At 40.4% G+C, this 12,997-nt stretch overlaps 1 protein-coding gene across 2 annotated transcripts in view; it reads left to right on the top strand.

Moving 5' to 3' along the window:
* The window catches only part of ADCY8 (adenylate cyclase 8), a 131,010-nt gene extending 118,961 nt beyond the window's left edge, over positions 1-12,049 (top strand). For both annotated transcript variants that reach the window (XM_040588342.1, XM_040588341.1), the window contains 4 exons: positions 1,253-1,399; positions 6,645-6,737; positions 9,869-9,983; positions 11,476-12,049. In XM_040588342.1, the coding sequence (XP_040444276.1) occupies positions 1,253-1,399; positions 6,645-6,737; positions 9,869-9,983; positions 11,476-11,963 (843 nt within the window). In that variant the 3' untranslated portion in view covers positions 11,964-12,049. The remainder of the gene's footprint in view (positions 1-1,252; positions 1,400-6,644; positions 6,738-9,868; positions 9,984-11,475) is intronic.
* The last annotated feature ends 948 nt before the right edge of the window (positions 12,050-12,997 follow it).

Here is a 12,997-nt window from a genome sequence, read left to right as displayed (position 1 = left end):
ACCTGAGGGGTTCACATCAGGTGTATGGCATCCAGCACTAAGTCCTTTTGTCATGAGACCAAAGCACTAAAATTTACTAAAGCACACTAACAAGAACATTGAGAAGCAACTACTCCAGGTCAGAATACCTTAAGACAAGTCCCAGAACAGAAATGAATGCATCCACCATTGGGTAAAACTACAGAAGTTGAAGCTAGAAAAAAATTGAGCAAAAGAACAAAAGAGAACGCATATGGTTGTGGTATATTGACCACTAGAAAAGCATACCAGCAGTTGCAGGGGGGGACTCTGTCCTTGGCATTTTTAAAGTTGAAATTAGTTTTGTTCCTAAAAATTTGTTCATGTTCAGAGAAAAACTGACTGCAGTTTCACATATATAATGACAAGAACCCATCTATAAATAAATCTGTCATTTAGTACCAGAGTGAATTATATGAATAACATAGGTGGAAGTTTATCCCAGGACATACTTAAACCTAAGAGTTTCCTATGCCTGATCCCTTATAAGCTGCTTTCTGTCCCCAGTAACTCCGTTATCACCTTAATTTCTGTTTCTCCCTCCTTTAAAACCCTAATAGCAGGAACCTCTCCCAGAGCCAGGTAACCAAAAACGTCCATAGTCACATTAGGAGAACCACAGTTTACCACAGAGTAAAGGCTATCTGAAAACAAACTTGTAAAGAGCTGCAGTAGCATCAAGCACAAATTATCAACCAGAAAATCTGGTAACTGAGAGGACTTTTTACAAAGAGGTCATATTAGACATTTTAAATGGTCCCATCTGATCCCTGTTAATCAACAAATTTAGAAATATATTGTCGACTGCGAATACTTATGAGACAGACTTAACAATAATAAGTAATAAACATTAAGTTCCTTTTATTTGCCTAATAGTGTTTGATTCTCTGGTATTCATATTTGCAAATGAATCCTTCATTTCTTCAAGTGGTTCCCCATATAAATCAAAATGAAAAAATCTCTTTCATTTTTTTGCTGGTGTAGCCCCCTGACCTCAGAGGCAGAAAGAACAGGCTTTCAAAGAAAGAGCAAACCCTGCATATAGTCCAAGCTAAAAATGTGAGAGCTGTCAGCCTCCTCCTGTCGAACTTAGCCAATATTTAATATAGTAACGCTAAACTTGGATATTAAGGTATTATGCATGGAAAAATAAGAAACCTATTTTAATTGCAACCAGTTATGTTCTCTTACCTATATTACCGCTTCAGCTCATTTTTCTTCATTGTTCTTTTAGGAATTATACTCTCAGTCCTATGATGCTGTTGGTGTGATGTTTGCTTCTATTCCTGGATTTGCTGACTTCTATTCCCAGACCGAGATGAATAACCAAGGAGTAGAATGTCTGCGCTTGCTGAATGAAATCATTGCAGACTTTGATGAGGTAATACCAACTCCTAAAGAAAATCTGATAGTGCTTAAATGATGATTCCCAAATACCAGATATGTCATCCTAAATTATCAAATTTAGTAACTATTCTGCTTCCAATAATTGTCTGGGGTTTTATACTCCAACTACAATTGTCTATTTTGCTCTTTTGCATTTAGTCTTCTCAAACTTCGGTCTGAATGACCTAGTGAGAGAGAGACTGAAATCAATAGTTACTTGAGCATAAACATGCATAAATAAAAGCCCAGTCAGCTCTGGTGTATCTAGAAGAACATGTCTTTATTCTGTAGAAGAAAGAAGGATTAAGGTATTTGCAACAGCTCTGGGAAGTAGTGGTCTACATCCAAACAGATAAAGATGTTGTTTTGAAAACATGGGTTTAATGGACTCAATGAATGCTAATGGAAAATTATTCCATCCTGAGCAGCAAGCACCTGAGGCCTTTCACAAGTTCTGAAGAATCTATTTTCAATTTGTTCCTCTGTGTTATCTTAATTTCACAAGAGGAAAACAAAGGCGCAAAGGGGTAGTTGATTTTCCTGCATTTTTTTGAGAACAAAGGTACCTGCTGCCCATGCCGGAAGCTAGAACCTAAATATGAACCCAGCTCGGGGTCTTAACTGCACCTTCACCCTTCCTCATCCTGGCCATCTGCATGGAGAATGTTCACAGAGTGCTATGTGTGTTCATAAATACTGGACTAGATTTAAGATTAACAAATTCTGAGAGACAGTGAAATTGAGAATTTATCCATATAATTGGTCAGATAGTAAAATTACTGGTGGGAAACAGAAAAATTCACAGGGGATGCACCCCTGTGCATTTTAGTAGAAAACAAAACTACTTTCCTATGAAAAGAGCTCTGTCTCTTAAACTCCTGCACTGCTTTCCCGATAGGTATAAATACCTGCTTCTTATCTCTGAGATCTTGCACAGCTGTCAGCATGCTTCTTGATTAATAGTTTTGTTTTTCTTTCCAGATCTGATTAAAATTATTATGGCTCAAGCTTAATGTAAAGTCTATTGCTATGAATTAATTTCAGATATTTTGTCATGCACGTTCATATAATCTTCACAACAAAAATTCCATTGCTACTGTGGCTATTACAGAAGACAAGGTTTTCATCAAGAGTCCTAACACAATATTACATTCAGGCCCCTAACACCTGCTCTATAATTAATAAAAGACCTAATTAGGGACTGTATTTTGTCCCAGACATGTTTAGTTGAAAAATAGATATGTTATTTGTATGGGTAGTAAATGAAATTATGTGATCCCCTGCTGAATGCTAACCTACTTCCAGCATGGTTGTGCCATTAGTTTATTCTGGTTTAGTAATCTGAAAGGTGATATGGCAGGCTGAGTAACTGAAGGGAGTAATCCTACCCACGAAAAAGGAACCAGAAGTCACTTCAGGTACAATGTTTCAGGGCCCATAATGTTTCCATGTAACTATTGACTGACATTACATGATGTCACTATTCCTGGTTCTCCATGATGTGATTTGACAAGACAGCCTGCTGTTTCAGTACAGCCCTGGAAGCAAAATGTACATGCGCAGCTTGAGAGCAGAGCAGATCTGTTAGCCACGGGAAAACTTTGCTCCTCAGCATCACATTAATACCTCTGTAGAGATACCTTAATATAGAAGTCTTAGCACAGGAGTGCAAGACATTGGTACCTGGTGCCATTTGAGAAATCCTAGGTGATTTGAGATGCCCACATGGGATCACCAGGTCCCGTACTGCACCGTCAGAAAACTCCTGTTGTTCTGGAGCGAGCCACTGGAGGTTCTTCGGGAAAGCATGCTCTAGATGACTCTAGACATCTATGTTTAGCCAACTGAACTGAGTTCCTATTCTCAATCAGATTCTACACTGAGTCCCCTCTTTTCTTTACATCAATAATAGTAGTAGCAATGCTCTGTCCATCAGGCCAGGAAGATGCTTCTGAATGAAAGCAGTGGTACAAACACAAATTGACCTGGTTTGGAAAATTTGATAGGTGCACCAGAAGGAAATCCAACTTCTTTCTTCTTCTTAGAGGAGTTTCCATGTTACTGCAAAACAGAAAGCTTACGATCAAGATCTGTTATTTTGTTTACCAGGTAATGGATCTATGTAAGAGTGACAAAGCCATTCAAACAAAAAATCATGAGCAGTGGAACAGAACCTGCCACCAGCAACTGCGTGGTGTAGGAGCCCACAGAGGAGTCAGACTGGACCTTCCTTAGGGAGCTTGGGGAACCTGGTCCAAAAGTCAGTCTTAGGGAGTAGGTGATTGACTCTTCTCAAAGCACAGCCTTTACTCAGGGCTGGTTTTTTCCCCTGGTGGCTCACAAATCTGTTGATGTCCAAATTATCCAGGCTTCCTGTCGACTGAGACAGGATAGGAGGTGTTGGCTTCTGGACTGACAAAAGGGGATTCTTTTGTTGTTGTTGTTGTTGTTGTTGGTTTTTTTTAATTTGACATATAGCATCATTATAGAATACAGTTATATATGATTTCCTATTTTGTACCCAAGCACAGAGGTGCTGACAGGAACTGTTCATACATCAAATAATAAACATGAACATTGCAAATCTACTTTTATAGTTACCCATTTTTTATATGACTGTAGTCTTAAGACACATAAAGGACTAAATTCCCATTCTTAGAGATGTCACACCAAAAAATAATATTGGAACATTTCTCCTGAAGATTATGAGTCTTGAATGATTTTTTAAAATGTAATATTCTTTCTAGCCTTTTTAATCTAGCATTTATGTATCTTAGTGATGTTACAGTTGGGATTTGCACTTTAATAAGAGCTTTCTAGTTCATGGGTTCTTTTTCCCCCCCATTTTCTTTATCCTGCAGTGCTTTACACAGTGTTTATGACAAACAGAATTTAATATATTACTTTGCCACAAATAGAGGTTTTGGCAGAATTCGGGATCCTGCTTTCGGACTTCACTAATTACTTTGCAATTGTGTGTCATGCCCTAGAACATTCTCTTTTGTACTACTTTGTACATGTTTCATTGCATGTGTATATCCCAGGGTCTGACCTCCATATAACCTTGGCTGTACATGAATTGCGGCATCAAGCCATTAGTTGCTTTTTAGATACCAACCACATTCTGGTGTTTGAAAATGTTCCCTGGACTATCTTGGTAAATTAGCAAGCCTATTTAAAATGCCGCAACAAATAGCAGCTGATTTAAGCTTGAGTTGGATATCTTTCCCCAATATCAAAATCTATCAGGCTGTCACACTGTGAAAAAAAAGTAATTGGTAAATAAACCATTATTTGAAGAAGGAAAGAAGTGATTTAACAGACAGGATAATGCAGGAAAAAACAGAGATTTGGAAACAATAATGAGTAAGAAAAAAGATAACTTGATATTATTTCTTCTAAATCGCCTCACAGCCAATAGGTCCTTTCTTTCTTAAAAAGAGTCATTTTAGCTATTTATCATACATTTTAAATTACTATGCTGTTTGCTGTTGCTTCCAGCAACCATCTGGAAATGAAAATACAGGCTGTTTTTAACCAAGACCATTTTCTCCCCTTGCCCACACACCTGGTGCTCTCAGACTGCTCACAAAAGCAGAGCTACAAGAAATTATCTTTTCCTTTAAGAGAGCAGTTGGAAGAGCTGCCCTTGTAGGAAGAAAACGTAGATAATCGGCTTTTCTGGCAGTTAGAAGAAAAATGAGAAGCAGGTCAAGTTTTTGGACTTTCCTGACTTGGAAGGGAGCCATTAACCATATGGCTTTGTATTCCCTGCGCGCAATGCTGTGCAGCCTCCCATTAGAGACAGATGGTGTGATATCTGTACACGAACAGCAAAGCTTCCAAGACCCCGGCGCTCCGGCTGACGTACGCTGTGGTTAGTTCAATGGCAGGGGATATTTTATGTTATGCCTTTGGTATGTTTCTCCCTTTGAATGAAATAATCCCTTTAGTTTTTAATTGACAGGAAATTCAAACCCACAAGATGGAAGAAGAATGCACAACAGTGTACAAAAAGAGGGGGAAATGCTTCATTAAATTTTTTGCCTGACCACAGCAAGATTTTTTTTCATTTAAATCCCAACTAAGCTGAGCTTTTAGAACCAAAAGTTTGAAATCTCTTTTCTCTGTGAGCTGTTTTTGGGTTTTTTTCTTCCAGGAGTGCCTAACCATATTGATACCTAAATGTATTAGATGATGCCATACTGCTTATCATGAAGTTTCTCAGGGTATTTGGGGGTAACATTAGCAATAAACTTTTCAAAATCCTGCGATGAGGTGATACAAGCCCATATCCCACATGAAGCTCTGCTGTCATTCATAGAGTTCACAGCATGAACTCTGCTTAGGTATTTCAAGGAATGTAAGGCTCTGGCTCTTATTTCATGGGAAGTCCTAAGTTAAACTGTGGATATGGACTTTGAACAGGGACCAAACTGTCACTCCCACTCCACTCAATGCTTTAGTCACAGACTGAACTTATTCTTCCTCTTGCCGATTGTCAATCTGACAAGTTCTTTATGCCTACTTAGCACCTATAGCTATCCCAAATAGATACAGGTGTTTACCACTTCCCGTTGGCTCCCTGAATTTTTAATAGAAGGGGAAAACACATAAAAGAAGTCCAGACCAAATGACCCATTGGACATATAGCAGCGTTAGGTCTGACAGTAAGTAAAGGGAAGCGTGGGATACAGGAGGACTTAATCTGTCATAAAAGTTCTTTGGAGGCATCTACCTCCGTCCATTGACTGTGTAAGATGGTTAAAACGGTTGTTTTAAGTGGACTGAATTCCCTTTAACACTGGTCTCATCACCTGAGTTGTTGCTGTAGCAGCACTTATTTTGTAACTTTAGTTGAACACTTGTAAATAATCAAATCTTCTTATATTCACACATCATACACAGAGAGTTTGTCTTCACTAATTTTCAGAAATTATACCCCAGGAAATGCAGGACTCATCTGCATTTAAGTTAGGCTGGAATATGCATGTCTTCTATTATCCATTCTGTGATTTACCAACAGCTTTACAGAGTGCAACAGAATTTAGTTTGAATGCACTCTGTGAGTAGATGATGTTGCAAAGAGCCCCAGCTCGGTGTGCCCCAGAACTCTGAATGAACTGTGCACTGTGACAAGCTGCAAGATAACATGAGTGTAATGATTCATTTTCATATCTGTAGAAGCATTATGCATTAAGAATTACAGAAGTAACAGTGGGTTTTTACATATGTATTAGTTACTAGGTGAAGAGAGATTTCAAGATATTGAAAAAATTAAAACGATTGGCAGCACATACATGGCTGTGTCAGGATTATCGCCTGAAAAACAGGTAAGAATAGTTTCCCTTAAGAATCAAAGCTTTTGTTGTCTCAAATCATTCATATTAGAGATTATTAGTGTTATCTTTATGATGTTCATTGAGCTGTGTTTTCTAAAAGAAAATAGACATTTGGGGCTTCTGGCAGACAACAGTTGTGCTTCTTGATGAATTGAAATGCCATCTTGTGCTCAGAACAAGAACCATATGGATTCTTTCCTCAAATTTAGGTTTATAGGAGAAAAAAAACATCTCCTTTCAATCACACTGATGTGAATCTAGAGCAGGTCTATCTATGTCTTCGGACATACTCTAAAGTTACCGCTGTAACTCAGACAGGAATCTGGCTGACATCCTCCAATAATCTATGAAGAGACAGGATCTATCAACTGACAGCATACTTATGGAAGTGTAAGGTTGCATTTATACATTTTTGTGATGATGTAGCTGTATATCTACAGACAGTGCAATAAACTATACATCAAAAAGAAAGCAGACCCATCAGTTCAACTGAAGAATGTCACAAAGCCAGAAGCCTGCATGCTGCCCTCGCTTGCAGAGGTGCAAACCAACCTGAGGGAAAAATCAGCCACAGAGGAAACACTCACAGTCACAGCCATAAACCTCAGATAAGTCAGATGAGAGAAATCCATTCATAACTACACCAAAGAATATGCCTGGAAATGGGGTCTCCACAGGAATAAGATAAGGCTCTAAAATACATCCAGCAATAAGTCAGCTGTTGCTGAAATCTGTCTTTCTTGGCAACTGGTACCTCTCCCCAAGGAAGAGCACCACAAAAAAGGGTGTGCTGGCCCAGATCAGTCACAGAGTGGGAATCAAATCTGCCCACGTTGATTGAAACTGCCAGAAAAGCAGAAGCCATATTAGAGTGAGCTTTATAAACTAGAAAAATTCCATTGATTCTTTACAATCAGAGAATCATAGAATCATTTAGGTTGGAAAAGACCTTTATGATCATCAAGTCCAACCCTTAACCTAGGACTTCCAAGTCCTTCACTAAACCATGTCCCTAAGCACTGCATCTATGTGTTTTTTAAACTCCTCCAGAGATGGTGATTCTACCACTTCCCTGTGCAGCCTGTTCCAATGCTTTGCCACCCTCTCAGTGAAGAATTTTTTCCTAATGTCCAAACTGAACCTCCCCTGGCACAACGTGGGTCCATTTCTTCTTGTTCTGTCACTTGTTACCTGGGAGAAGAGACCAACCCCCACCTGCCTACAACCCCCTTTCAGGTAGCTGTAGACAGCAATAAGATCCCCAGGAGTCTTCCCTTCTCCAGGTTGAACACCCCCAGTTCCCTCAGCTGCTCCTCATCAGACTCGTGCTCCAGACCCTTCACCAGCTCCGTTGCCCTTCTCTGGACACACTCCAGCACTTCAATGTCCCTCTTGTAATGAGGCACCCAAAACTGAACACAGCATTCAGGGTGTGCCCTCACCAGTGCCCAGTACAGGGGGACAATCACTCTGCCCTAGTCCTGCTGGCCACACTGCTTCACATACAAGCCAGGATGCTGTTGGCCTTCTTGGCCACCTGGCCACACAGCTGACTCATGTTCAGCCAGCCGTCAACCAGCACCCCCAGGTCTTTTTCTGCCAGCCAGCTTCCCAGCCGCTCTGCCCCAGCCTGTGGCGCTGTGTGGGGTTGGTGTGACCCAAGTGCAGGACCCAGTACTTCTTGTTGAACCTCACACAATTGGCCTTGGTCCACCAGGCCAGCCTGTCCAGATCCCTCTGCAGAGCCTTCCTGCCCTTTAGCAGATCAACAGTCCACCCCACAACTTGGTGTCATCTGCCAACTTACTGAAGGTGCACTCAATCCCCTTTTCCAGGTTGTCGATAAAGGTATTAAACAGGACCAGCCCCAATACTGAGCCCTAGGGAACACTGCTTGTGACCATTCATCATCATTCTGGGCTTGGCTGTCCAACCAGCTTTGAACCCAGTGTAGAGTGAACCCATCCAAGCCATGAGCAGCCCGTTTCTCCAGGAGAATGCTGGGGGGAACGGTGTCAAAGGCTTTACTAAGGTCCAGGAAGAACATATCTACAGCCTTTCCCTCATCCACTAGGCAGGTCACCTTGTCATAGAAGATCAAGTTAGACAAGCAGGACCTGCCTTTCGCAAACCCATGCTGACCGGGTCTGATCCCCTGCACATGCCGCATGATGGTGTTCAGGCTGACCTGCTCCATAAACCTTCACCAGCACAAAGGTCAGGCTGACAGACCTGTAGTTCCTCGGATCCTCCTTCCTGACCTTGCAAATGGGTGTTACGCTGGTTAACCTTCAGTCTTCTGAGACCTCCCCAGTTAGCCAGGACTGTTGATAAGTGATGGAGATCAGCTTGGCAAGCTCCTCTGCCAGCTCCCTCTACCCTCAGGGTAATCCCTCCTGGCCCCATAAACCTGTGCCTGTCTAGAGCAGAGCAGCAGGTCACTAACAGCTTTCTCCTGGACTATGGGGACTTCATTCTGCTCCTCTTCCCAGTCTTCCAGCCCAGGGGGCTGAGTACCCCGAGGGCAACTGGCCTTACTATTAAAGACTGGGGAAAATTCTGCTTTAAGCAGAGGCAATTAGTGAGCTACAGAACAGCTTTTTCTCACCCACTTAGCCGGTCCCTGGTTGCCTGGCTTGCCCTGTTGTTCCTGTCATTATTCCATCCCTGAAAGCACTGGAATTAGAGCTTTTTCTGGGTAACAGTTTCGGTAAAGGAGGATTACATCTTTCACTTCTTTCATTCTACTTCTCACTTACATGGCTGTCTGTGGTTCTCACTAGTTTTTGCCCCTTGCACCTGAGCTATCTCAATCCTCTCTACTTTCTCCGCCTTAGATATATTTCACAGGCCTTATTAATTCTCATGATTGCCTGTCAGATTATTGACAGGAAATTACTTTCTTTGGTACTTCATGCTAATCTTCTCTGTATCCAGGTATACGAGTGTTGTAATATAAAAGGGAAGCATTACCATTCATAATACCCTACCTTTTTTGGATCTAGTATGTGGAGACTGTTCTGATAAATTCCAAACTCAGATACAAGGCACTTGGCAGGGATAGGTGGGAGATGGGCAAATGCAAAACCTTTCTAACATATTGTTGATAATTTACTCCTCAGCAATGTGAAGACAAATGGGGGCATTTGTGCGCTCTGGCCGACTTCTCCATAGCTTTGAATGAAAGCATACAGGAGATCAACAAGCATTCATTTAACAACTTTGAACTCCGTATTGGTAAGCATAGTTTGAGCATGAGAATTGAAATGTAATTTTGTCTGCAAGGATATGACTCTATAAGTGCACGCCAGGACCATTGCAAGGATATGTACGATTTAAGAAACTCCAAATACTTTATCTTCTGTTTTCAAATTCACTTCATCCTAGGCAAAGTTAGAAATAAGAAATACTCCATTTGCAGAATATCGGCCCTGATATGGGGACTGCAGGAGGTCTACATTTTAGTGAATTGTCAATGGGTAACATAATTAAGCTACTGTCTAGCAAGCCTGTCCAAGAGTCCATAGGTATAACACACAAAGTGAACTGGACACCCCAGACCTAACCCCAGGCTTGATACTGGCTTGCACTCTCTCCAGTTAATCTTCTTGTCTTAAGATTCATCTTCAGTAAATGGTAGTAGTGTCTTACACTAAAGCCTGTGTGTAGTACTTCGGTTTTGCACAAAAATTGAATTCCAGTCCTGACCTGATCAGTGAATTGCTGTGATGGGGAACCTGTTACCCAGATGGGATATCCTGAACAGCTAGTGGCGTGGGACCTGAAAAGTTGGCCTTGAATATATGGCATGTAACAGGAGTAAATCTGATGGCTTCTCATGTTGACTGGATCACTGACCAAAATCAAAAACCACCTGGAAGAAATATGTTCTTTACAGACAACTCTGCCATAAAAAAAGTGGAAGAATATTATCAGTCACAACATGGGGGGTCACAGCACCTCTCCCTGTGATCTGCACCTCCTAACAGTTTTGAACAGCAACCTCCCAGTTCCCAAGATTTCTCAGAGAACATATATGCATTCTTATTAATTGTGAATCACTTGCAAAAATTTCATAGAGCATAAATGCAACAGTATTTGGAAATAATCTCTATCACCAATTAAAAAAATACATTCTTTAAAAAAAAAATATCTAAAAACCTAAGATCCTTTTTCCAGAGATGTACCTTTTTCTGTCACTAAACGTATTCTTCAATTGCTGCAGCACAAAAAAATAGTCTCTTCTATATTATTGCTTTTCTTGAATTTATGCAACAATCTTACAAGATACAGTTGTTCAATAACTTCATAAAGTACTTCAATATTTTCATGTCATGGAACATAAAGATATAATTTCTTGACTGTATAGTCCTAACAAGGTTACTTTCAGCAAACGTAGACCCGGAAAGATCCTTCTAGAGGGATTTTTCCTACTACATAAGAATCACTTTGCAGGAACTTTGGCAATAGTGTGCAGAATACAGATGATAGGCAAGTACTGTTGTTCCGATGAGACAGACATCCTGTAAAATAACTCTGTGGATATCACTTTTCATGTTTTCTAGCTTTTCTGGCTTTTTTTCCTTACTTTCCTTTTGTATACACCTCTTCCTTAAGGTTAGAGATAAATGTATCTGAACCAGGCTTTATGTGGTTTTTAAGTGCAAATAAGATTTTTTAGGCATTCTTGTCTAACTGGCTCTCAATTTATTATTATTTTTTTTAATAGGGATTAGCCATGGCTCTGTGGTGGCGGGAGTTATCGGTGCTAAGAAACCCCAATACGATATCTGGGGCAAAACAGTTAATTTAGCAAGTCGAATGGACAGCACAGGTGTTAGTGACAGAATACAAGTGCCTGAAGAAACGTATCTGATCCTGAAGGACCGGGGATTTGCCTTCGACTACCGAGGAGAGATTTATGTCAAAGGTATCAGTGAACAGGAAGGAAAAATCAAAACATATTTTCTTCTAGGAAGAGTTCAACCAAATCCTCTAATCTTACAACCAAGAAAACTGACTGGACAGTATTCATTAGCAGCTGTTGTATTAGGACTTGTACAATCTCTTAACAGGCAAAAACAGAAGCAAATCCTTAATGAGAACAATAACTCTGGAATCATTAAAGGACATTACAACCGGAGGACTTTGCTAACTCCCGGTGGATCTGAGGCAGCAGCCCAGGCAGAGGGGGCTGACAAAACTGAATTGCCATAATCAGCATTTTGTTTGTGTTCTTTTTTTTTGTATTTCTTTTATATATAAAAATAAATATACAAATAAAAAGGGTTTAATTTTTTTTAGAAGAAGCGTGATTATTTTCTGGTGTGATGTTTTGATAGGATTCAGTTTTCTACATTTTAACAAAATGATGCCAGCGTCTCTCCTCCCAGCTGTGACTAACCTCTGAATGTCCAGCCATAGTAGCTGTAGGAGGAATGTCCAGCCATTTGCCTCAAGAGGAGAGTCCAAGACTGGAGATACCCTGAATTATTTGTGTCCCAGCACAGAGACAGTCCTGCTGGGATGCTGCAATGGCACACCTAGGTGCTACAAGCCCTGCAACAAAAGGAGGATGACTTTGGGGGGGGATGGCTAATCAATTTGGCCTTGGAAACAGTAAATATTTAGCATAGGTTCCTGTATGCATTGGTGCCATGATTTATATTGAGCTGTGAAGTGCACAAATGAACCTCTCATCAAGCCTGTATCCTCAAAGGAGCTGGGTTTGTCTCAGTAAATATTATCTTTAAAGTAAATCACAAATGGAAACAGCAGAACCTGTAATCACACAGCAATCTTCAGATGAGACCCACATACAGCTAACACAGTGCAACATATGGATTCTTTATAAATACAGGTCTTGCTTTTTGCAGGCTGTTACCCAGGCCTTAAAGAAAACTGGGAGCATCACCGCTGGATCAGGCACACTTTTAAAAGATGGCCAATATGGCTAGAAAACCTTGATTCCTATATTTTATAAGACACTAATGTTTATTAACAAAAGAGGCCCCAAAACATTAAAGTGCTTAATTGTAGTAAGATAAATATAATGCTTTTCATTGATGAAACAGGTTTGTGAGGCAAAATTTAATCAGCTGAGTGCCATCTTCAGAAATAGAAAATAATAAAAAGGACAAAATAAATTCCACAGAAAACTGTATCACTGAACAATGGATCTGAGCACAGAAAGCAAAGATCAGTCAGAAATGTTACACCTGGTGATGCTGCTGCCAATAACTGAGCACTCA

The sequence above is a fragment of the Falco naumanni genome, chromosome 3 (genome assembly GCF_017639655.2).
Source record: "Falco naumanni isolate bFalNau1 chromosome 3, bFalNau1.pat, whole genome shotgun sequence".
NCBI lineage: Eukaryota > Metazoa > Chordata > Aves > Falconiformes > Falconidae > Falco > Falco naumanni.
This window is presented reverse-complemented; position numbering and strand designations above follow the sequence as displayed.